Source organism: Phytophthora sojae (assembly GCF_000149755.1).
Source record: "Phytophthora sojae unplaced genomic scaffold PHYSOscaffold_3, whole genome shotgun sequence".
Classification (NCBI taxonomy): domain Eukaryota; phylum Oomycota; class Peronosporomycetes; order Peronosporales; family Peronosporaceae; genus Phytophthora; species Phytophthora sojae.
Window position 1 is genome coordinate 2,379,684 of NW_009258117.1, and position 19,529 is coordinate 2,399,212.

At 54.4% G+C, this 19,529-nt stretch overlaps 9 protein-coding genes across 9 annotated transcripts; 5 read left to right on the forward strand and 4 right to left on the reverse strand.

The window, feature by feature from the left end:
* Positions 1-1,071: 1,071 nt before the first annotated feature.
* PHYSODRAFT_460208 (hypothetical protein) lies at positions 1,072-3,180 on the forward strand (the record flags this gene model as incomplete). The annotated part of the gene is made up of 2 exons (XM_009524382.1): positions 1,072-1,149; positions 2,746-3,180. Coding segments are annotated over 2 exons (513 nt in total), but the record flags the coding sequence as incomplete, so codon positions are not given.
* Positions 3,181-3,485: 305 nt separating this feature from the next.
* On the reverse strand, positions 3,486-3,935 carry PHYSODRAFT_328135 (hypothetical protein; the record flags this gene model as incomplete). The annotated part of the gene is made up of 2 exons (XM_009524383.1): positions 3,486-3,660; positions 3,760-3,935. The coding sequence occupies 2 exons, from the start codon at positions 3,933-3,935 to the stop codon at positions 3,486-3,488; spliced, it is 351 nt and encodes a 116-aa protein (XP_009522678.1).
* A 743-nt stretch (positions 3,936-4,678) lies between these two features.
* PHYSODRAFT_558546 (pepsin-like aspartic protease A1) lies at positions 4,679-7,032 on the forward strand (the record flags this gene model as incomplete). The annotated part of the gene is made up of 1 exon (XM_009524384.1): positions 4,679-7,032. One exon carries the CDS (start codon positions 4,679-4,681, stop codon positions 6,932-6,934), a length of 2,256 nt encoding a protein of 751 aa, XP_009522679.1. The 3' UTR covers positions 6,935-7,032.
* Positions 7,033-9,578: 2,546 nt separating this feature from the next.
* Positions 9,579-10,898, forward strand: PHYSODRAFT_264473 (hypothetical protein; the record flags this gene model as incomplete). Its single annotated transcript, XM_009524385.1, has 3 exons — positions 9,579-9,752; positions 9,800-10,366; positions 10,395-10,898. 3 exons carry the CDS (start codon positions 9,579-9,581, stop codon positions 10,896-10,898), a joined length of 1,245 nt encoding a protein of 414 aa, XP_009522680.1.
* Positions 10,899-11,462: 564 nt separating this feature from the next.
* PHYSODRAFT_558553 (hypothetical protein) lies at positions 11,463-12,600 on the reverse strand (the record flags this gene model as incomplete). Its single annotated transcript, XM_009524386.1, has 1 exon — positions 11,463-12,600. The coding sequence occupies exon 1, from the start codon at positions 12,117-12,119 to the stop codon at positions 11,463-11,465; it is 657 nt and encodes a 218-aa protein (XP_009522681.1). The 5' UTR covers positions 12,120-12,600.
* Positions 12,601-14,671: 2,071 nt separating this feature from the next.
* Positions 14,672-14,902, reverse strand: PHYSODRAFT_493967 (hypothetical protein; the record flags this gene model as incomplete). The annotated part of the gene is made up of 1 exon (XM_009524387.1): positions 14,672-14,902. A coding segment is annotated over one exon (231 nt), but the record flags the coding sequence as incomplete, so codon positions are not given.
* Positions 14,903-15,425: 523 nt separating this feature from the next.
* Positions 15,426-16,296, reverse strand: PHYSODRAFT_328138 (hypothetical protein; the record flags this gene model as incomplete). Its single annotated transcript, XM_009524388.1, has 3 exons — positions 15,426-15,722; positions 15,758-15,889; positions 15,934-16,296. 3 exons carry the CDS (start codon positions 16,294-16,296, stop codon positions 15,426-15,428), a joined length of 792 nt encoding a protein of 263 aa, XP_009522683.1.
* A 1,001-nt stretch (positions 16,297-17,297) lies between these two features.
* On the forward strand, positions 17,298-17,708 carry PHYSODRAFT_328139 (hypothetical protein; the record flags this gene model as incomplete). The annotated part of the gene is made up of 1 exon (XM_009524389.1): positions 17,298-17,708. The coding sequence occupies one exon, from the start codon at positions 17,298-17,300 to the stop codon at positions 17,706-17,708; it is 411 nt and encodes a 136-aa protein (XP_009522684.1).
* A 676-nt stretch (positions 17,709-18,384) lies between these two features.
* PHYSODRAFT_494550 (hypothetical protein) lies at positions 18,385-18,789 on the forward strand (the record flags this gene model as incomplete). Its single annotated transcript, XM_009524390.1, has 1 exon — positions 18,385-18,789. One exon carries the CDS (start codon positions 18,385-18,387, stop codon positions 18,787-18,789), a length of 405 nt encoding a protein of 134 aa, XP_009522685.1.
* Between the last annotated feature and the right edge of the window lie 740 nt (positions 18,790-19,529).

The window sequence follows — 19,529 nt, forward strand, 5'->3', positions numbered from 1 at the left end:
GAGTGAGAACTACGAAGCGTATGATAAAGATGTTAGCGGATCGAAGCATCGAGGAACATGGAAACGAGCGCAAGTTCTTGTGACGAAGGTCAAATTGGTAGAAAGTTGAGAAGGAAGGATCAAGAAGTTTTCAAAGCCAGCGTCAAGATCTGGCACAAATTGCGCCACCCTCACATTGTCCAGCTCTTTGGGGCTTGCCATATCAACCGACCATTCTTCGTCTGTGAGTACGCGGCGGGTGGGCAGCTGAGTGACTACTTACGGTTGCATCCCGACGAGGTGATGGAGAAGCTGCATGAAGCTACTCTGGGGCTCCAGTACCTTCACGACAAGGAAGTTGTGCACGGCGATCTCACCTGCAGCAACATTCTCGTCGGAAGTGACGGCAGAGCGAAGTTGTCGGACTTCGGATTCAGAATGCTGGAGTCGGCAGTATCAGCCGCTAACAATCATCCTGAAGTGAAATTTAAGAGCGTTGATGAGGCCGCTCCTGAGGTGCTTGAACGGGAGAAGACATCATTTGCCTCTGATATTTACTCGTTTGGAACGTGCATTCTTCAAGCGATGAGTGGTAAATGGTGGCAGTCAGTCGATACCCCACGATACGCGGCGAATTTTGGCGACGACGTGCACGAATTGGTGCAACGAATGTGCCAGCGTAGCCCTTCTGACCGGATCTCGATCGCTAAGGTTGTTGACTGGCTTGCAGAAAGGGTCAGAAGCTGCTGCCCGGGAAATGGGCCTCAACTCAATGAGCTCGGAAATTTACGTGGCGATGTGGAAGGTGATGCTAAGTATGACGAGAGTGAGTGCAGTGCGCTGAGTTGTGACTTGACTGCGTACATGTCACGGAGCACCTCAAGTAGCATCGTGGATTTCGCTATCCCTGCTGCAATCTCGGCTTCTCATACAACTAAAACTTGGTTTATTGATCAGAAAGACATCACGTTTGCCAGCACCAAAGCGTTTGGTCGTGGAGGTTACGCTAAGGTTTACCGGAGACAAGCTCCGGTGGTATTACGACGCGTACAGATACGAAATGAAGAAGATCTGGCGACTTTTCTGAACGAAGTCAAGATCTGGTACAAACTACGTCACCCTCACATCGTGCAATTATTCGGGGCCTGCCACATAAATCAACCGTTCTTCGTCTGCGAGTTCGCGGCAGGGGGGCCAATTGAGTGACTACTTACGCTTGCATCCAGACGAAGTGTGGAGAAAACTCTGTGAAGCTGCTCTGGGCCTCCAGTACCTTCATGACAAGCTGGTTGTACATGGAGATCTCAAGTGCAACAACATCCTTGTTGGAACCAACGGCAGTGCGAAGTTGTCCGACTTCGGGTTCAGTGCGTTCGAGTCGGATGATCTGACCATTGAATTTGAGAGCGGTGTCAAGCTCAAGCTCGGTGCGATCCGGTGGAGATCCCCAGAGGTGCTTCGAGGGGAAAAAGCGACGCTGAAGTCGGACATTTACTCCTTCGGAATGTGCATCCTTGAGGCCGTGAGTAGCAAGTGTCCGTGGCCGTCGATTGACTGCGACGCAGCCATTCGCCACCATGTTCTGAAAGAGCAGCGAATTCCGCGACGCCCCGACAACTGCGGGGAGGACGTGTATGAATTGGTGCAGCACATGTGCCAGTTAATCCATCCGACCGTATTGTGATCTCGGATGTGGTCCGAAGACTGGAGATGCTACTGCACAGACACGCACCTCAACCGTTCGTTAAAGCCGAATCCAGAATGCTAGACATTGTGCCCCTCTCGTGGAGCAAGCTTGGCGATGTTCAGGTTTCTCTGTTGCCAGTGAAGAATATCCTCGCAGAAATGACCACGATGTGTGGAGGTTTATCCGGAATCGAGCTCATGGACCGAGATGTGTGCGATCGACTGGGGGATGTGTTTAAGCAGTTGCAGTCTAGGCTCGACACGCCAAGAAGAGAAGTCGTGCAACGATTTATCCAGTTGCTCCTATTGGCGCATCAAAGACTCAAACGCATGAAATCTTTCGGTTCGGCCCAAGCTTCACGCCACGCAGCCAGTCGTCAACGGGCCGACGTCACATTTTCTGTGCACGGAGACTTGGACTTGTTCATTGATATGGCGGGGTTGTGTCGGTTAGCCAAAGTGCACAAGTGGCAAGATGTGTGGCTACTTCGCCAGAAGCAGCAACAGCAAGCAATGCTGACGAAGCTGGAGAATTTTCCCGAGCTGTTAGGCGACGTTAAAAGCGCCGAGGAGCGAGAGGAAGTGCTGGCGTATTTACGCTTTGAGCTCAGAACGCACCCCAGCTCCTACTTACCAGACGCCAAGGAATCTATAACGGAGTTGGTGCACCATCCAGCGTGGTCGGTGTCCCAATTTGTCAACTTGACAAAGATTCCCAAATGGTTCATTCCTGCGTACGAGGTCCAGCTTGACAACTCTATTGAGCTTGGCATGGGTGGCTTTGGCTCAGTCTATCGTGGGAAGTGGATGGACGCCGAAGTGGTGGTTAAAAGAGTCATCCACTTTGATTCCAGCTTCAACTCCTCAGATCACGAAAGTTCGAGTAGGGATGAGATAATGATATCCCACGACGCAGAAGCCTCTGAAGCATTCAGAAACGAAGTCGAAATCTGGTACCAACTGCACCACCCACACATTATTCAATTGTTCGGTGCGTGTCATGTCGGCGAGTCATTCTTCGTGTCCGAGTACGCTGGAGGTGGCCAACTCGACGACTATTCACGTGATCACCCGAATGAGGTGTGGACAAAGCTCCACGAAGCAGCTCTAGGGCTGAGTTATCTCCATTCGCACGGAGTTGTGCATGGGGACCTCAAGTGCAACAACATTCTCATCGGCAGCGATGGCCACGCAAAGTTGACGGACTTCGGGCTCAGCTTTATGTCAGACACTACCCAGATGAGGCACCATCAGCCAGTGGTAGGTGCTGTTCGGTGGAAGGCCCCTGAAGTCTTACGAGGCGAGGGACCAACGTTTGCGTCAGACATTTACTCGTTCGGCATGTGCATCCTCGAAGTCGTGAGTGGGGAGATTCCGTGGGGGACGAATTTACCAGACGCTGTTGTGAAGTATCAAGTTTTGAAAAAGAAGCGGCTTCCGAAGCGGCCTGAGAACTTCCGCGACGAGGCTTTCGCTCTAATTGAAGGGACATGCCAGTACGATCCGAGCAAGCGGCTTACAGTACAGGAACTGGTCGCCGCTCTGAACAAACTGCGCAAATAATTCGCGCCTTGAGTATTGCACTGTAGAAGCGGAGTCTCCGGTGGAACTTGAACAATACTACTTCAGCGTAATAGTTACTGGACCGCACGTGCATAATAGTAAAAGCAACTTCATTCTATCCACCCCGCTGTAGTTAGAATAAATTGCAAAAACATAAAAATGCTATGACCCGTAAACTTCTTTTCGGCAAGGGTGGTCTCCCATATAGCCATTCGACTGTTGCCAACGCCCCGCCGCACCTCCCGCTGTCCACAGTATCATCGTTTCAAGACCTGGACGATGAACTGGACGCCGACCCAGAGGTAGTGCACATTGCAAATGACTTGACCCGAAGCCAGAGCGTGGATCCGAGGGAAGTTGGGGCCAGGATTCGACAGCGCCACAATCAATGTGGAGACGGCCACCTCCGAGTCGACGAATGGGACTGGTGATCTATAGCATCCAGTGGGTCCCTGGAGCTCTGGGGTTTCTTCAACCTGACTCGACGACAGCAGCTTCATGATACTGCTGGCTTCGACAAGCATTTAGTACATATCCTCTCCAGGCAGATTCGTGCCCGACGTTGTCTGGACAACCGAGTGCGACTTTTTCTGCGGAGCGGTCCATTTCACGTACATCTCCCACGCGTCCGAGCTCAGACTGCCGATGACCACTCCGTGCATGCCTTCGCTTGGATGGCTCTGCACCGTGCTCCCGTGCCCAGCCATACGATCGGTAAAAGTCTGGGGCACCCTCTTCGTGTTCAAGCGAAGCATTCTTCTCCCTCTTGTTCTGGCCTGCGTAGCTCTCAGAGAAGTAAAATGACTAGCGCAAGTCGGCCCTTCGCAGGCTACCAACTCAATCAACGTGAACCGTGAAGGTGACCGGCCACATCACATATTGAAACACGACTTGGTTTAGTGTCCTGCATGCACGAACCCAGCCCATTCCACGCTCAAGCTGGGACTGCAAAGCTACGCAAAACATGGGTGAGCTCCGTATGAGTCGCAGGCTTTGCATCATCAAATCGGTTGAAAACTGAGCAAGGGGGACTCCAGCTTCTCCACCAGCAGTCGATCTGCCGCTTGTGTGCCGATTGATTCTGCCGGCCTTGTAGCAGACATCTAAATCAGGGAAATAATACCCAGCGACAAGGCAGATTCTTGCTTGCCGGCGCTGCAGGCAGGTCTCGGTGCCAATCACCACTTCACTTGACTTTGGTGTGTGGCCTCGGTGCGTCTGAGTTTTTCACGAAAAAGTCGAACGACCGCCGCGATCTTTTGCGACAGCGAACGTTCGTACCTAGCGCTCCCCCTCCCCTAGCACAGCCCTCATTGGTCAAAATACCCGCCACCACTCCCTCATTGGCCCAAATTCACCCTCGGTATCAGGTGCTCCAAGTTGCATTCCGCATTCCGCAATTTGCCGCCGAGCGCGCACTCCGCAAGCGAAGACCTCTTGCCTTGCCCCCATGGCGGCCACTCCCGGGCGGAGGCGCCTCGCGCTGGCGCTGGCGCTGCTCTCTCTGCTCTCTCTAACCCTCCAGCGCGTCCACAGCGTCGCCGCGCCGCTGCGCGTGCCCCTGCGCGCGGCCTCGAAGCGCCGCAACGCCCAGAAGCTGCTCCAGTTCCACACGCAGCCAGAGCCCAAAGCAGCCGCCGCGCTGAACGTCGACGGCGTGGTCAGCAGCCTCCGCGCGCGTCAGCCGGAGGCCGCCGGGCTGCACGACGCGCAGCAGCTGGCGGCCGAGGGCCACGTGCCGCTCGAGAACTTCATGGAGTTCCAGTTCTTCGGCCCCGTCCAGATCGGCACGCCGCCGCAGGAGGTGCTCGTGTGCTTCGACACGGGCTCGAGCGACCTGTGGGTGCCTGGCCGCAGCTGCGAGGCCTGCGCGGGGCTGGACCGCTTCAACCACTCGCAGTCCAGCACGTACGCGGAGTCGTCCACCCGTCCGGCCTTCGCCGTGCAGTACGGCAGCGGCAAGGTGAGCGGCCACTTCGGCCAGGACGTGGTGCGCGTGGCGCAGTTCGAGGTGCGGGACACGACCGTGGGCATCGTGCACACGGAGGAGGAGTCCATGGCCAGGATGAAGGCGGACGGCCTGCTGGGGCTGGCCTTCGACGGCCTCTCGACCTTCTCGCACCCGCCGCTCTTCTTCGCGCTGCTGGAGCAGTACCCGGAGCTGGACTCGGTGTTTGCCTTCTATTTGACCCCGGACCCGAACAGCAACGGCTCGGAGCTGCACCTCGGAGGCTACGACCAGGAGTTCATGGACTCGCTGCAGGCCACCTGGCAGATGACGGACGTGCTGCCGCAGTTCGGCCAGTGGACCTTCTGGCGCATCCACCTGCACAGCGTCAACGTGGGCAAGCACCGGAACGCCTGCGCGGACGGCTGCGTGGCCTTCGTGGACTCGGGGACGTCGCTCATTGGCATTCCAGGCACGCTGTACCTGAATTTCCTGTATGAAGTGGCTACGTTTGCTCAGAACCAGGGTTGCTACTGCGGCTTCGTGCAGTACGGCTTCCAGTGCTTCCTGTGCGCGCCCGAGGACTTCCCGCCGCTGCGGATTGGCATTGGAGGCCACCACTACTACGTGCTGGAAGGGTCGGACTACACGCTGTGTGTCGGACTGACGTGTATTGTGCTGGTGCAGCCCAGTGGGCAGGAGATGTGGGTGCTGGGCGACGTGTTCATGAAGAAGTTCTACTCGCTGTATGATGTCAAGAAGAAGCAGATGGGCTTTGCGTGTCCCACCAACTCGACGCTGTGTGGTGTGGAGGATATCGACGAGACGGTGAGCAGTGACGACACGGACGGGCTGCCGTCCAAGGTGTCGTCGCCCTTTTTCGAGAACAGCTTCAACATGTACGATATGGACACGCACGCGGTGCTGGTGCTCTTCCTGTCGGGCCTTTCGCTGGTCGGCTCTGGATTCATCGTGTCCTCGTTCGTGCAGTACCCGATCCTGCGCAGCTTCCGCTCGTTCTCGCTGTTCTTCTGGTTATCGGTGTGCACTCTTGGCTACAACTTGACGCTATGGATTGCTGGAGTGTGGAGAGCTCACCAGACGCACGTGTTCTTCTGTGCGCTGCTGAAAAGCACGCAGCAGTTTTTCGGTACCGCCATTTTGCTGTTTAGCGCGGCTGTGGGGCTGGAGTTGATTCGTGCGGTGCGCTGGACGCACTCGAGTACTGTTGAGTACAAGCTGGTGTACCATGTCGTCATTTGGTGCTCGGCAGCGTTTACTGGTGCGTTCTCGCTGCTCACTGGCGTCATTGGCTTCCTGCCGGATGGAGCTGGTCCGTGCCGAGCTTGCTTCGTGGGTCACAGCCCCGGCTGGGCTCGTGTCTTCCTGTTCTACTTGCCAGCCACGCTGACACTTACGTTCGCCGCCACGGCGGTGTATCTAGCGTACACGAGCAATGCTGGGCAGTCGCTGCCGCCTCAGGCCGAACGTGCACGCCGTAGCAGTGGTCAACTGCTATCAAGTTGTGTGGCTACAGCCGCTGCGCTCTTCCTCCCAACGTTCTTCGGCTGGTTGCAAGCTTTTGGCGCAGAGTGGGTCACCACGGGCTTCTTGCTTTATTTGTCCGAGCTGTGCTTCTACTCGCAAGGCCTGCTGAACGCACTTTCGTGGGCGTTCAACCCGTCCTACCGTGTCGCTAGATATCGCGGCAACAACGCTACTGGAGGCGAGGGTATGCGTCTGATGGGGCCAAATTAATGAGCTGCCATCGCAGTAAGGATGTTGATCAGAAAAATAATGAGCAGAATAGCTTCGAAGGAATAAAATGGTGTGTTCCGCCGCTGCCTTGACCTGCTATTTCTTGAGTGATACGGTCTCTAATGACTACTCGCTCTCGACAGCGCTCTATATACATTGGACCACGATAAGACGAAGTCCAAGCCGATCAAGCTTTACTGTGCCTCCCTACTGGTTGCGGCAATTTACGTGGGATGCACCCGTGACGACTCGGCGACCTTCGACTCGTTAGCCTCCGCGAGTAGCCCCATTAAGCATCACCATTGATAGCCGGGGTGTAGGGTATTTGAGGACCACGGCGGGCAAAGATGATGACAAGGTCTCCGAAGACCGGGCGTTTGAATCTGTGAACTAGCGAAGCCCGTGGTGGAGAAGATCAGTGGGTCCGCGAAAACAATCCTCGACAAACTCAAGCTGAGCAATGGGAAGTCTGCAGACGAACTCTTCACCCGGCTCAAGGTTGACAAGGCAGGAGAAAACATTTTCGGCAGCAAACAATTCGAAAAGTGGGCCAACGCTGTGACCAAAGCCAGCAAACAGGACCCCGGAGTTGCTGAAATGGCAATGGCGACAACGTTGACCGCTCGATACGGTGATGAAGGACTGGCCAACATGCTCTTCGCAGCTAAACGCTCCTACACGACCAGGTCTATCGCCACGAACCTGGAAGGAGGCCCAGCTTACAAGCTGGCTGGCTAGTGGCAAATCGGCAGATGAAGTGTTCACGCTTCTCAAGCTCGACGAGAAAGGGAGCAAATTGTTTGAGAGCCCGGCAGTGAACTCTTGGATCTCGTACTTACGTGGCTAAGCTGGGAGTGAAAAATCCAGATGAGACGATGTTTTTGGCGTTGAAGGCCCGCCACGACGACGCAACTCTGGCGAAAATGCTGGCGGACGCTGACGCCTAATGATATAAGCTGGAAAGGGTGCAATTTAGCAGTTGGCTGAGCGACGGAAAACCCGCCGACGACGTGTCCAATCTGCTGAAACTGGACAAGGAAAGCGGCAAATTGCTGCAAAATCCGAGTTTAGACACTTGGATTTTCTTCGTGAGAAGGCTGGGGAAGGACCCGTACGAGTTGCTGCTCTCGCGACTGAAGACTTCCTACGACGAAGAGGCGCTCGTGAAGATGCTGATCCAGGCGATGGAAGCTCCGAGCACTGCAGCAACTGCCGGTAGGTTGCAGGAGGCGCTGTTTAAGTACTGGAAGAGCAAGGGAAAATCTATCGACGATGTCTTCAACCTTCTGAAACTCAAAGAGGACGGGAGTCACCTGTTTACGAGTCCGGCAGCAGCATTCTGGGCGTCGTACGCGATCAAGCTCAACGACGACGCAATGCTGTACACGAGATTATGGGAACGTTTTGACGACGTCCAGCGCGCCCGGATGGTTGCCGATGCGAATAATCTGGCAAAGTCTGAGGGCGTGAAGACACTCACCGGCCGCTTGCTGAACCTGCAGTTCAAGATCTGGTTCAACCAAAATTTGACTCCTAATCAGGTCGCTACGAAGGTGGTCGGGTACAACAGAGCGGACCCAAAAGTTGTCTTGGGGTACTTGGATTTCTACAAGGTTTGGTGTAGACTCACCTCTGGCTTGGCTTGACTTAAGAAAGAGGTTGATCGAAGATTTGAAGTCAAACTAAAAACCGTTGTGAACGAATCGCCACGGTCCGCTGCATTCATCTATGCTTATGTCAAGTTTCAAGTTTTTATTTATTATACAGTACTAGTAAGCAACTTTATTTTGCTTTTAAGAGTGTTTAAAACGCCATCCAGTTGTTGGTATGCTCATCGCTGCCATCGCTGACTGCCAACGACCTCGAGGGGTCTACAGAGGTGGATAGTCACAGTGTAGACGCTCAACTTCACGAATGAGACCCATTCAACGTGGGACCGGATAAAGATGATCTGTTTGATTTTCTGAAGTAGAATCGATTCTTCTTGGCCAGATTAAAAAAAGGCTAACAGAAAGTTCTGAAAGATGCACGTATTTTGCGTTACGGATGCATCATACGCAGACTTCAATTTATATCAATTTATACCAGGACTTAAATAAACCCAATTTGCACGTCACGTGGCAGCAACGGCACCGAAGTATATTTTGTCGTTTACAAGAGTTTGCCGCACTGTCGATGCAAAACGTCCGATCCGATGACTCGATCTCTATAAGCACTCGTAGTCTACGAGTGCTAAAGCGTGATGCGAGCCGTAGCACGCTTTTGTTCTCCAATCTACCGGCGAGCACCATCATACCACAAATGGTGCAAGATGCAATATCACTGAAAGTTTACTTTGTCGCTTACGAATGACTGCATCGCTCTTGGTTTGCACCCGATGAGTCGAACTTTATAACCATTCGTACCTGTAGCACGCTCTCACTTGCCAACCTACCGTCGGCCTCCAAAGCCCTGTTTCCCGTCACCGAACCTTCCACGATGGCCACCAAGTCCAAGCCGCCCAAGCTTGGCTACTGGTTGTCGCCATTTACGTGGGGTGCATCCGTGGTGACTCGACGGCCTTGGATTCGGGAATGACCCCGGCGGGTCGGCCCATTAACCACCACAGAAGCTTTCATGACACCCGGGTTGTACGGTGTTTGACATGACGAGCGAAGACGATGGCGACATCTCCGAAGACCGGGCATTTGAACCCGCGGCTGTAGCTGAACTAACAAAGCCCGTGGTGGAGATGGTCAGTGCGCCCGCGAAGAAACTCCTTGACAAACTCAAGCTGGGCAAGGCGAAGTCCGCCGACGACCTCTTCACCCAGTTCAAGGTGGAGCAGGCAGGAGAAAACTTTTCGGCAGCAAACAATTTGAAAAGTGGGCCGCTGCCGTGGCGAAAGCCAGCAAAAAGAACCCCGAAGCGGCTGAAATGACGATGGTGACAACGCTGACGGCTCGCTACGGCGATGAAGGGCTGGCCAACATGATCGGTGTTGCTAAAGATTCCTACACCAGGTCTCTCGCCAAGAAACTGGAGGAGGACCTGTTCACAAAGTGGCTGGCTAGTGGCAAAACGGCGGGCGATGTGTTCACACTGCTCATGCTTGACGAGACAGGGATCAAACTCTTCGAGAGCCCGGCAGTTAGGTCTTGGATGCTCTACATGGATCAGCTGGGCGGCGTAACGAATCTGGATGAGACGGTGTTTCTGGCGTTGAAGGCTTGCTACGACGACGCCGGTCTGGCCAAGATACTCGTTGAGGGCAAGGGGGTCGGCAGGATGATGATGATCGTGGACAAGTTCGAGAAAATGCAGTGGAGCTATTGGGAGCACGGTGGCAAAAGCGTCGACGATGTTTTCAAGCTGCTGAAGCTCGAACAAGCTGCTGCGAAACCCAGTTTTGAACACTTGGATCGCTTACGCGCGCACTCTGGGAAAGGACCCGTATGATTTACTGTTGGTGCGGCTAAAGACGCCCTACGACGATGGAGCTCTGGTGATCAAGCTGCTCATTCCTGCGAAGGAAGTAGCAGGCACTAGAGTGGTGGCTTGTGGACTGGAGGAGGCTTTGCTCAAAGACTGGAGTGCCCAAGCGAAATCCATCGACCGTGTTTTCAGCCTTCTGAAGCTCAAAAGGGAAGGAACGGGGCTTTTTCAAAGCCCGGTGACTGCGATTTGGGCGTCGTACGTGACCAAGCTTGATGACGAGACAGCGGCCTTCACGACATTACAGAGGCACTTTGGCGACGTCCAGCTGGCCAGGATGCTTGGTGGAGCGAAGCACCAGGCCGAGCTGACCAAAGCCAGCGACATGGAGACGTTCACCGGCCGCCTCCTGAACCTGCAGTTCAAAAGCTGGTTTAACGAACGGTTGACTCCTGCTGCCGTCGCATCGAAGCTGAGTGGGTATGACAGCAGAGACTCGAAGGTCTATCTCGCCTACTTCGGCTTCTACCGCAAAGCTACTCGGGTGTGAGTGTTACCGCCGCATCTCCGGAAGTTCCTTAGCTAGGTGATAGAGCTCGCGCTTAGTTCAAAATACCGTTGGTAGCGCTAGATTTTTTTCTTCTAATACCTTTCTCCCCGACTCCTGAAATTGGAGGTCGTAGAGGTTGAGTACACTAAACGATTGCAGGTTTTGCCCGTTTATCCATGGCAACGAGCCAAACAAAAAGAGCGCACTCAAATTACTACTTCTACTGGTTAACCACGTCTAGCTGCCACGCCCGAGAAATAATACACCCACTCATCACTGCGATTTAGCCATTGCCGCACGCGCTAAACATATGAAAAGTTCACAAACCTCTGCAAAGTCCGCAACCTCTGCAAAATTGACTTTCGGAAGATAAAACACGGCGAAGCGCACAGTTCAAAAGCTTAATGCGGCGCGAAGATGGGCATCTACACGACCGAACAAAATTACCAATAATACTGAAAGATGCGGAGACATTTGCGTTACGAGTGCAACGTACGATGCGCCAACCTGGATTAATACCGGAATTTACAATATCAGATAGTGTTGCTGCTAGCTCTTGAACTCTCAGCAGAATGCCTTGAGAGTGTCGACGACTTCGTTCATCTCAACTCTTTCGGTCGGTTCAAAGCGGCACATTCGCTTCACAAGTGCGTACAGCTCTTCGCCGCACTCCTCAGGACGCTGTGGGATCCTCTTCTCCTTCAGAACATAATATTTAACCACAGGGTCCATCGTCATTTCCCACGGATATTTTCCGCTCGCCGCCTCCAGTATGTACATCCCGAACGAGTAAACATCGGACGCAAATGTCGCCTTCTCACCGCGTAGCACCTCAGGGGCCTTCCACCGAATAGCCCCCACTTCTGGCGCGCTCTCCTCAACATTTTCAGGTTCGTTGGCATTCAACGTACTCAGTCCGAAATCGGTCAACTTGGCAAGGCCGTCACTCCCGATCAGAATGTTATTGCACTTGAGATCACCGTGAACCACGCGCTTCACGTGGAGATATCGCAACCCCAAAGCCGCCTCGTACAGTTTTACCCAAACTTCATCCTTGTGTTTTCGCAAATATTCGTCCAGCTGCCCGCCTCCAGCGTATTCACACACGAAAAATGGCTGCCCGATATGACACGCGCCAAACAATTGCACCACGTGAGGGTGGAACAATTGGTGCCAAATCTTCACTTCGTTCAGGAAAGTGGCTTGGACCTCTTCACTCATGCGTGCATTTACGCTAGCACTTAGAGACTCAGCGTCGTACGAATCCCCGTAATTTGCGTCCTTGTGTGTATCATTCCCCAGCTTCAGTTTCTTGACCACCACTTCTGCGTACTTCCACTGCCCGCGGTGGACCGACCCAAAGGCACCGCTACTGAACTCGTCGAACTTGTCGAATTCCACGTCATAGGCTACTTCTCATTGGGAAAAGTAGCAATCGATGCTATCGTCGCCTTCGTTTGAGTTACGTTGAATGTGGTGCTTCCTACGTAGTGAGTGGGATGGTTGCTTAGCTCAAAGCGCAAATATGTCAGCAGCTCTTCACGCTCTTTTGCGTCGTTCACGTCTTCAAACAGGGCTGGGAAATCCTCCAACTTCTCAGTGATCTCGTGCTGCTGCTGGCTTCGCAGACGCTGCCACGTGTCTCGCCACTGGTGAAGCTCAGACGAACGCGGCAAGAGAGCGCTGTCCATGAGCGAATCTAGATCTCGATGCACTGTGAAAGTATCGTCAACATCGCGACGACTCGCTGCAAAGCGGGCAGCAAGGGCTTTTCCTACAGACCTCGTACTCCGAAGCCTCTTGTGGTAATACCGCAGAATGTCGCCAAATTGCTGGATAACTACGTGTAGTTCTTTTAACGAAGAGAATATATCCATTAGTCGGTCGTACACGGTTTGATTCATCGTATCAATTGTGTTCGAGCCCTCACACATTTCGCCAACCTTAGCGAGCATCGTCGAAAGACAAGCGAGCTTTTCGGCAATACATTCATCTCCGATGGTGTCCTCGTCATAACTTGAGGAGCTACTATCAAGGATCTTGTAACTGCGCGTGAATACTTGCAGCTGACGAGCAACATCGGAAGCAGAGGGGCGACTGGACGGGTCGAAGCTGCACATTCGCGTGACAAGCTGCCACTCGCTAGACGTCATTGACGAAGGTTTAGCTGGAAGCACTCCTGATAGTACGGCCGTGTCATGGTATTTTGCCGCCAAGCTCCATGGGTCATAGCTTAGTGAAAAGGCTTAAATATCCGAATCGAATGAAGGCGGCAATCCTGAAATCACTTCAGGCGCCGCTGTCACATTGCGATGACTACTGGTATAACGTATTGGAACGGTGTCGCTACCCAGATTTCGAAGCTTGGCGGCCCCATTTGCTGAGATCCCGATACTGTCCCAATGGAGGTCTCCATGGATAATGTTTCGGTCATGCAAGTACTGCAGACCTAGTGCAGCGTCGTAAAACTTGCCCCACAAAGCCTGGTTCTTGTCATTTTGCGTGGAATCGAACAAGTAGCCAAACAAAGATGGGTACGCAAAGCGCTCATGGACGAAAAATGACGACTTGAGTCGACGGCAGACTCCATACAGCTTCATCACGTGTGGATGGTTTAGTCTTGACCATCGCTCGAGCTCTGTGGTAACGTTAATCGGGTACCCTCCTTCCACCAGCTTCAGGCCAATCGGCGAATCCAGCCAAAAGCCTTCCTCCGTATCGTGGGATGGATCGTATTGGATGTGTGTTGGATCCAGCAAGTACTCATCATAGTCAGTACCAAGTGTTTTTTCCTCATACTCATGCACCGCAGCAGCAGCCCAATTCTCTCCCAACAAGTGTATGGATACTTCGATGAAATTCCGTTCCAATGCAAGAACAAGCGCCGTTTTGCTCGAGAGAGTTTGCGCTGAGACGTTCGCACCGTTCGAGACCAGCTCTTTTACCGCATCAATACGATCGTTGGCCACGGCGGAATGCAACGGAGTCCACCCCCGCTTGTCAACGCAATCCACATCAGCTCCATGCTTTAAAAGCAAACCGACGATTGCGTCGTATCCTACAAAGTCCCATAAGAGCAAACTAAGATCCAAGTTTCTCCTCCACCTTCTGCCGCGTAATGTAAAGCGGTTCGACCAGCGTCATCCACATCTTGTACCCTTCCTCCATTTTGCAGAAGAAGGTGCGCAATATCGAAATCGCATTGTCGACATGTCCATAACGGGCGTCACTCCGAACTTGTCAGACTGATGCACATCAGCACCTTGTTTCAGCAACTCTTTAACCGACTCCTTCGAGCAAGACGCAACGCCCTCGAGAAGAGCGGTTTTCCCGCGGCGGCTGACGATAGACAGATCGACGTGCAGCCCTTCAGCAAGAACCTTGATAATGTTGCCTTGACTTGCGCGTGCAGCAGCAAATAGAGCGTTCCATAGATCCCTTAACGGCGGCTGATCGTCCCCGCAGCACTTCGTCAGGAAGAACTCAACCGCTTTAAAGTGCCGATTGACAGTAGCGTGGTCTAGTGCTGTTCTACCTGCGTCATCAATGGCAAAACTCTGCGCTCCGTGGTTCACCAGCAGCTCCACCACAGAGGCATCTCTCGTCCATACACTCGAAGCGAGGTGAAGGGGAGTTTGCCCTTTGCCATCCTTCTCGTTCACCCGAGCCCCATTGTCCAGAAGTAGCTGAACAAGCAACAAGTATCTCGTCATGGCGCTGTGATACGCTTCCACGGTATCGCCATTAGTAGAAAGACCTTTTGCCATGGGGTGATCGCTCATGTTCACACCAGTAGCAAGATGCAGGGCTGTTTGCCCTTTATCGTCTCTTTCGTTAGCCTGAGCTCCATTCTCTAGTAGTAGCTGCACCGTGGACACATGACCATACCTGGCGGCGTGATGCAAGACAGTCTGGCCCTGAGGATCCTTCGTCTCCACTGGGACTCCACTTTGTAGGATCCACTGCATCAGAGAGCTCTGCCCTGTCGTAGCCGCTACCGACATCAACGACCCGCTCCAAAAGCTCTGTTGCGTCGCCAGCTCACTCGTCCGAGCGCCCGCCACCTCCTCTCCTGTCGCGCACAGCCACTGAACGACATCCAGTCGACCCATGCTCCCAGCCTGACATAATCCCTCCACAGCTAACTCTTGACTCCACCCTTTTCGCGCAAAGACCCGCTTTGCCAGCCTCAGCGACTTCCCACACGCAGCATCGAACCAGCACCGCTGCGAGCCATCCAGGAACCCCTCGATCGTCCTCAACACCCGCCGCTCCACTGCAACCCGCAGAACCTCCCGACACAGCACCGCAACACTCGTCAACAGCGGCCCCCGCTCCTCTTCATCCTGCTCAGCCATGACGACGGTCTCCGATAAATGAAAGGAGGGGGAGGGATCCATCCTCCAGGATCTGCATAGATATCCCACTACGGTGCATATCCTCCTTAAACGAGTCAAACCAGACATGGATTTTGCATTGTTAGAACGGAGCTGCCAGCCTAACAACTGCAGCAGAACTACGGCCTTCTTAGCGCGTTCCGAGGCACGTGGCGCCGAATTTCGGCTTGAGTTTGTCCTCGATCACTTTGTTGAGAATGGCTGCGGCCACCTTGTCCACGATTTCAACCACGACCTTGTAGGTCGCGCCCTTCTTGTTGATCTCGTCGGCCGAGAAGTCCAGCAGCGCGCTCGTGAGCTGCGAGATGAGCACGCTCTCGTCCTTGAACGCCACGTCCAGCGCCGTGATCGAGTCGAAGCCCACCGCGATGTCCTGGATCGACGCGTCCACGAACCGCGTGAGCAGCCGCGAGAGCAGCAGATCCAACTGGTCCGTCAGCGCATAGGTCAAGAGGTGGCCACTCCAGCGGCACAGCCGAGCATGTCGAAGGTGCCGTTGAGTCCGAGCGTGAGCAGGTCGAGGCCTAGCGTCATGTCCACGGCGATCACGGCTGGGGAGCACGTGGCCGGGTGCAGGATGTCGGTCCAGCAGATCTGGTACCATTGGTGGTTGAGCTGCGCAACCTCGAGCTCGAGACCTGCAGGTTGCCGGAGAAGTCGGCGCCGAGCTGGAGCGAGTCGTGCGACGTCACGTTGATGTGGCGCGGCACGACCGTCGTGGTGCCCGTGATGTTGAGGTCCTTGATGTCGGTCGTGTAGGTGAAGTCCATGCCCAGCAGCGAAAAGGACTCGGCCGCGACGTTCGTCTCCTCGATGACGAGCGGGTCGTCGATGAAGCTGGAGAGCAGGTTGCTGCTCACCGCCAGGTCCAAGACGGCGTTGAGAGACGTGAAGTCGGCGGCGCGCTCCGTGAAGTTGACGGCCACGCAATTCGACAAGTCGGCGGCTTCGGCGGCCAGGAGGGAGACGGCGGTGGCGAGAGCGGAAAACAGGAACTTCATCCTATGGGCGGATTTTGGACTGGAGTTGATGTGTGTCCGATCGAGCAAGATCGAGTATGAGGTGGGTCTGCGAGTTGCGGGCTGCGTGAATCGTGGTGAGCCGTGATGAGCTGGTGCGCTATTTGACGGAGGGTAAGCTTGGGGTTTACGTTGAAGTTGTAGCGATACTACGGTTGTCGAACCCGATCCCGTTGTCCATCAAGCTTTTGGAATAGTCGTATCCCCAGGAATTGGCATGCTCAGCCTTTTTCCGCTGTTAGTTACTAACATAGCACCAGGTGGTGCTGCATCCGAGCATTGTGTTGGTACAAGTATCCTTGAAGGGCTAGTCTCGATTTACAGGACGGGTGGACAGGTGGACGAGGGTTGAGCTGCTATCTGCTGCAAGTGCACGAGTCAAACAGCAAACCTTCACGACTTCGACAGGTGTACCAGTTCCCATGTCTTCGTTTAACTTGAGCACGTGTCCGACTGTGTTAATGTTGAGCAGCTCTGCTTTGAACGGGAAAGCCATGGGGATTCAAGCTGTGGCGGTGACGATGGTGCCGCACCCCCTGAGATCAACCATCAGCTCCGATTTTAGGAGTTTATACCATTGAGACGACTGCGACTTCAACGGTCTTGACTGGATTAGTCCAAGCGCTAGCTCGTTTGTTCAGGGTCATTGAAGGATTTGTCTGGTGTCCGGTGCATGGCACTTCCGCGGTAGTGATTACTTCATTAATTTGACAGAATCTACCGATAAGTTGACTATGTAAACTTAGCGAAAAGGTATATACCCTCGCTCCTCAGTTTTCATCGACTGATGTGCGCTTAGGCCATTCAATCAAAGTCACTCACTGTACTAGACAGTGGTTGTTGGTGTCCATGACATGGGTGCTCGATAGATCGGTGACTTCGATAGACTTTTACTCGGCTAAAATGCGAGTTAGGCACTGGGCACAATTGAATTCACCTCCAACCACTACAAGCCACTACCAACCAACCAACTACCGCTCCCAATGTCGGTGCAACTTCTCGCCACTGTCTTCGGTGCCAAGATCACCCCCGCCTCCGCTTCCTTTGAAGCGGCCGCAGTAGAGCCGTCACCCGCCACCGCCGCACCCGAACCTGCCGAACAGCAACAGCCAGAGGACAACGCCAAAAACGTTGCAGCTGCAGATGCTGACAACGCCATTCAACCCGCCCAGCAAGAACAAGGAGAAGGTGGAGCGGCTGAGGCACCGAACGCCGCGCCTAGCAACGCGGAACAAGCTCGCAACAACTGGCTGGAGCTCCGCGCTCGAGTCGAAAGCGTCGACCCGCGCGTTTTCGCCTTCCGAGAGGACCCAAAATACCTGCAGCAATGCGCCGAGGCCAAGCAGCGCCGCACGGCGGCCGCCACGACGCACGTCACCCCCGCCTGGCACTGACCTACTACCGATAGCAGCAATCGCTTAGCAAAGGATGCATGAAAGAGAGAGGGTATAAACCCCTACTTGAAATGGAAAAGTTCTAGTCCAATAATCCAAGAAGTGTCATCTTTCGATGGTCGATATTTGCGGGAAAAAATGCTCGCCTTGATGTATTTCGTAGAGGCAAACAAGAGTGTTTCTTTTCATCTAGCGTCCGTGGCAATACAGAGACGTAAAAATTGCCTTTGCAACCCTCACGTGCGCTCGCAATTATTCACTTTGTGGCTCTGATTCCACATGCTACCTTCGTAGTTGCATGTGGGATCCCACAAGCCCCAAGCACCGCTTCGAATGGAGCTTCGAAACGAAGCCCCACCGAGACTCGCATGCAGTCCGACATGACAACGGATAAACAACGCCTCGTCCTCTCCACGCAGCATGCGATGGAGCACCTGAGCAAACCGTGTTTTATCAGATTGCAGCTCCAGCCCCACGCGCCGCGCTCCACACACCGTCCCGTTGAATCACCAACAAGGCGGTGCTCGATGACGGGGCGTCCTAATCCTTGGATCGCAGCGATATCAAAGGCGCAGCGCTCAACTCTCAACTCTCAGCTCGTCACTTTCATTTCCGCCCGCATCAGACGCGACGACGACACACTACACTATCCTACGCTTTCGATCACCACAAGAAGATGAACGACTCGTCGACACCCGAGCAGCGGCACCGCACGGACAGCGGCGGACACCGACCCGTGTTGCACCCGTCGGGCGGATACGTGAGCGTCCCCGTGGACTTCGTGGCGACCCCCCTGTCCAGTCCTCAGGACGATCTCCTATGCAAGTACACCGGCAGTCGCTGCGCCAATCCGAGAAGTCTCAAGAAGAACGGCGAACGGCACAACCTGTACGAGTTCCACCGCGAACGCGCCAACGCCAACCAAAGCCGCTTCGACGCCAAGCAGAGACAGCAACGTCAGTCGTCGTCATCTGAAGCTGCGGACCTCCCCGAACCGATCCCCGTGCCGGTCAACTCCCCCGACCCGCCGTTGAACGAGTGGGAGGCGGACTTGCTGCTCGAGACCATGCAAAACAGCTGAGGCTTCAACTTCATTCGACGTAGTAAGACGGTTAGCAAAGGTGATGGATCCACCGCCACCTGGTAGATTTTAGAGACTCCGTTCTTGGTGGACATTATAAGAGCCCCTGCCCTCCCCTCTGATCGACTCACCACTCGAGTCTCGATCTTGCCTTGCCACCGCTGCGATGCAGGTGATCATGGCGAGACTCGTGAGTCAGCATGGCCATAGAGCGTGGCACACCTCAGGGAAATTTTGGCCCGGTCCGTGACTCGTTATATCGAGTCAACTCAAGTGCCGGGCGGTACCTGATCTAGGCCAGCGATAACTCCGGCAGCGGATTGCCAGCTCGGTGGGGATTTGGCATTGGCTCCAGGCCGGGCGCTCCATGGATCGTAATGCTGTCGACGACGCTCGCGACGTTCCGCTGGACCTCGGACCTCGTGCGCGAGAGGTGGTACGTTGACCTGGTGGCCGGAGCCGCTGTCGCATGAGGCTTTTACCGGCCGGCAAAGCTCGAGATAACTTAGTAGCTAGCTGAGCTGGAGCTCATTAGCGAGGACCAAGCAGCAGCTCGAGCTTACATGGCCGAAAGATCGCGCGCCACGCTGGACGAGGCAGGCCGACCTTGCCTCGGTCTCACGCAGCCGCGGTACATATACTCGGCGCTAACGGAGACCATTGCCGTGTTTGGACCAAGTCAGTCAAGCTGCCCGCCGGATCGACACCCACCTCGGAGCCCTCCGACAGCGGTCCTCGGC